The sequence below is a fragment of the Trachemys scripta genome, chromosome 4 (assembly GCF_013100865.1).
Source record: "Trachemys scripta elegans isolate TJP31775 chromosome 4, CAS_Tse_1.0, whole genome shotgun sequence".
Lineage (NCBI taxonomy): Eukaryota > Metazoa > Chordata > Testudines > Emydidae > Trachemys > Trachemys scripta.
The window spans coordinates 104,862,042-104,866,617 of record NC_048301.1 but is presented as its reverse complement, the minus strand read 5'-3'; the positions used below and the strand labels follow the sequence as shown (position 1 = coordinate 104,866,617).

The following is a 4,576-nucleotide window of genomic DNA, read 5'->3' as shown; positions in this document are numbered from 1 at the left end:
TCACTTTCCATGTTTCACAACTTTAATAGAATATTTAACTATTCTGTACAAATTGAAAACACTGTATTAAGTTACAAATGTGTAAGGTAAGGCTGGAGCACTCTCTACATGCCTGGTCACAGTGTTGATACAGCTGCTATTCAACTGCTGCCAGAGGTTGGCATTGGATGCTTAAACTAGAAATGTGCACCTGAAATTCTGCACAACAACATAAGGTAGCTTTGAAGACTTCAGAGTTTTAAACAAAACAAGAAACTGTGGAACAGAGTAATTTGAATGTTGCAAGTAAAACAGAACTTCGAATTTACAGAGTTAAATTTTGTTAATTTATATGTTCAGAATGAAAGCCCCTCCCATGCTGGATATTAAGCAATAAGACTACTGGAAATTTTCTGGTTCTTTGGCTGCAACCCATTTCCATCAACAGCAATAATTTGGCCTGTATGTTATGATTTTCCCCCCCCAAAAGAGCTGTCATTTTGAAACATGTTTATTTCTTTTGTCTACTACCTTCAGAGAGACCAAATCAAATTTTCCTTGTACAAATACCCATATTTTATGCAAACAGGAAAAGATTTTCAAGTATATTAAAAACTATTAAAAAAGCACTAATTCAGTCAAAGTACTTACAAACATGAATAAATAAATAGAAAGATGAACAACTACATAAATCTCGAATGACACCCCCATTAATGAAGAATTACTTCAATTTAATTGGCTTTACTGAGATAATAAATACGACATTTGAAGCTGCTCAAGCACTAGTCTGATTTGTAGGTTGCAGGAAAATTTTATATTAAAAAGGAGAACTACTAGCAAAAGTCAAGTCATACTGTTGTATTTGTTTTAGCTATCATAAATTTAATTCGTTTAGTTTTGCTTCTCAGCACATGTGCTATTCCACAATTTCAATGTTTACCAAGAAAATGGATAGTCTTTACTTTGTAGTTTGGACTAGTTCCCTATGAATAGGGCAAAAGGTTCATCAGAAAGCCTACAGACAATTATTTCGCTACAGTGTACCAAAGGCTGTAGAGTGTGCTTTATTTAAACCTCATATTTCCCAAATGCAGTGAAGATACCACTGTACAAGTTAAGCAAAAAATAGGGAAAAAAAAAGTTAGTGAAAATCATGCACTTGAAAACAAATTAATTTTAAGCATTGTTAATAAGATTGTGCTGCAGCAATGGAATATCCTGAACTGCAGGCCAGGTATCCAAATATATTTGTTACAAGTTGTTCAAATATCACTCTGAAGTGGTATTTCCTTATTATTGTTGTTTGCATTCAGCAGGTTGGCTGGAATCTTTCTGTTTGGAGAGGAAAAAGAAAAAAAAGTTAAAAAAAGGAAGACGCCTACAAGGGTAGTTCACTCAGTGCAATTTGGTCATGCATCCTTTATAGGCAACTAAATAGGTTACCACCACAAATGTCTACTGGGGAGGAAAGCTACAGGTCAACATGGGCTAAATCACGAGGTGCTTAACTACAATTCCCATTGACGTACAGTTGCTCAGCACTTCACAGATTATTCTATTATACTTGTATTCTCTCTACCATTTAAGAACATAAGAATGGCCATAGTGGGTCAGACCAAAGGTCCATCCAGCCCAATATCCTGTCTTCAGACTGTGGCTAATGCCAGGAGCCCCAGAGGGAATGAACAGAACAGGTAATCATCAACTGATCCATCCCATCGTCCATTCCCAGCTTCTGGCAACACAGAAGAGTTTCCAAAAACAAAAATTCTCAAGTTCACATGTAGGCTCCTAAATAAGTGGCCCAGTTTTCAAAAGTGCTGGAGTCAATGGAAGATGCAGTGTGCTCAGCACTTTTCAAAAGTCAAAAAACAAAACAAAACAAAAAAATCAATGCACTTGTTTTTTCAAGTCTTGAGCTCTCTGTTGGAGATGATGGAATGTATTTAACAGGTCATGTTCCCCTCAGATGCCTTCTGCATCACTAGCCAATAACTACTCAACTGTTTAACACTCATTCAGACACTTCTTGCCAAATGTTACTCTGATCTATCAGAGCCTTCAGAAAGTAAAAAGCACCGATAGCCCTACAACAGCACAGGGAGTGAAATAACCTTGGGAAAAAAGAAAACTAACAAGAAAGGTGCGTTGATTAAATGCTCCAACTGCTTAGCTTTACAGTTAACACTACCACACAATGTAGCAGGATATTTTAATCTAAGCACATACTTCCCTTTATTCATTTCTCTCATTACCCACGTCTACTATAGATATAGAATTGTGTTTTGATTGGTTTTCTGTGGTTTTTTTTAGCCACACACAAACATGCCTTTGTTGAACTCTATGGTAGGAAGGAAAATAGCTATAACGAAGACATCTTTCAAGACAATACACCACTGACTGTAAAATGATTTATACTTGTTAACTATTCCAAACCTGAACATTTCATATTGTAAAAAAGCAAGCATAAAGAATACATGTTACATTCATTATTCATCATCAGGTGCCCAAGTGCCTCTTCCTAACTGTCTGGATTTCCAAAGGACACTGAAGTTAATCAATCTGCACTGATATAGCTTTAAACATCAGGTGCCTATCCTGTCAAGAAGGAATCCTCATACACTCAACATAGCAGCAAATAAATGTTTTGTTTTTTGAAAAGCCTATTTGACAGATACTACTTGTAATCACATGGAACTACTGTTTGATTGATGTGGATAAGAGGGAGAACATGAACAACTTCCTAGCCATCAAAAAAGCCTATTTCTGAAGTAAAGAACATTTCATGAAACAACTGCTTTGTAGTGGAGATAAATATCAAGTCAACTGACGGCAGTTTCCATTTAAAAAAGACAGCAGAAACATCAGTTAAGAGCAAGATAGTATTAATGACCTAATGTATCAGAATTGCAAAATGTAGCTAAATGTAACCCAAACACTTAAATGAGTAACTGATGAATTAAAGATTGTTTACAACATTATAATGGTTTAGAAACTATATTTTAATCCTACTTTAGATCTTTTTAATATAACACAGCCTTTAAGCAGGTAGGAAAGGAAATATAAAGTATTGATGTTACTGCTTCAAAGAGAAAAACAACTATTTTATTTCAGTTTTATTCATGAAGACAAAACCCTTGTGTATTATATTTTCCAATAAACTTTTTATTATCCATGTTTTGTACCACTTTACAGCAATAAAGATATTTACAAAAAATAAAATGCTGTTGCTTAATTTCAACAAAATACATGAAATTGCATACATATCAAGTTCCCTCTGTAGTAAGTTTCACATGTTAAAACCTAGATATTGTTCTACATGCTATACCATCACACTGAAAATCTGTTTGTATATCTCCAAGATAGCTGTTTTTCAATATACAGTGCTTTGGGCAAGGATGTTAAAAGCACCTAAATCTCAGTCTTTTAATGAACTATCTTAGGCACTTAGGAGCTTAAGTCCCATTTTAAAAAGTAGATAAGGTGCTTTTGAAAATTTTACCCATTAAATGCAATTGAAATATAAATGATCTAAACCCCAGTATTTCACACAGTAAATTACTTTATTTGCCTGCCTCACTAAACCCAGTCTCCAAGCACAGAAGGAAAAAAAAATGTTGAGAGAGAGAGCGCGCGCGCGCATATTCAGAAGGTTAACAGATCTGGTTTTGCCAAACTAGGGAGTTCCAAGACAATCCACCTTTTCATAGAGAATACCCTGCCAGGAGGGACCCACACCCAAATGTGGGGGAATGGAGGGTTGGTTTAACTTGAGCACCGTCACCATCTACATCTTTTGAAGTATCATAGGCAGCGAAGTGATCTCTTAAAGAACCAGGACCCAAAGTATTTAGAGCTTTCCCTTACTCCTTGAACTCCACCAGTGCAGATCACATAACACCAGTGGTTTGCTCCTGAGCTAAGGCTCTGTTCAGCAAGCTGACAGAGATATTCTCTAAGTTTCACTTTCCAAATGGTCTCAGTGTGGTCTCCCACACAGAGAACATTACACTAGTCTAGCCTTGAAATGACAGAGGCATGAATAGTTGTACACCTCTACCCCGATGTAACGCGGCCCAATATAACACGAATTCGGATATAACGCGGTAAAAGCAGTGTTCCAGGGAGGGGAGGGGGGCCCTGCACGCTCCGGCGGATCAAAGCAAGTTCGATATAACGTGGTTTCACCTAGAACACGGTAAGATTTTTTGGCTCCTGCGAACAGCGTTATATCGGGGTAGAGGTGTTCTAAGGTTCACATAAAACCATCCAAGTTGCACTTGCCTTGTCAGGTGCAGACAGAAAGTGGTCTTCGTTACAGATAGAGTTGCCTGGGAATCCGGTAGCAGCCTAGGAACCTAACAATACTCCCAAATTGGGAAGCTGTTACAAATTGCAGATCTTCTTTCTGCTACTGGTCTGCCCTGAGCCTCCCTTCCAAGTCTGCAGCCCCTTACCTCCTATGTGGTCACTACATGCAGGCAGTTTTGCGGGACAGTAGCACCAGGAGGAATCAGTGCTGGCATGTGCTGAACACTGGTCACAGGCAGGTTTGCGAGGCAGCAGTCAGAGAAGATAAATCCCAGCATCTTCCTTC

At 37.7% G+C, this 4,576-nt stretch overlaps 1 protein-coding gene across 4 annotated transcripts in view; it reads right to left on the bottom strand.

Moving 5' to 3' along the window:
• NAP1L4 (nucleosome assembly protein 1 like 4) overlaps positions 1 to 4,576 on the bottom strand; it is a 65,182-nt gene continuing 60,606 nt past the window's right edge. For all 4 annotated transcript variants that reach the window (XM_034770257.1, XM_034770258.1, XM_034770256.1 and 1 more), the window contains one exon: positions 1 to 1,311. In XM_034770257.1, coding sequence (XP_034626148.1) covers positions 1,273 to 1,311 — 39 coding nt within the window. In that variant the 3' untranslated portion in view covers positions 1 to 1,272. The remainder of the gene's footprint in view (positions 1,312 to 4,576) is intronic.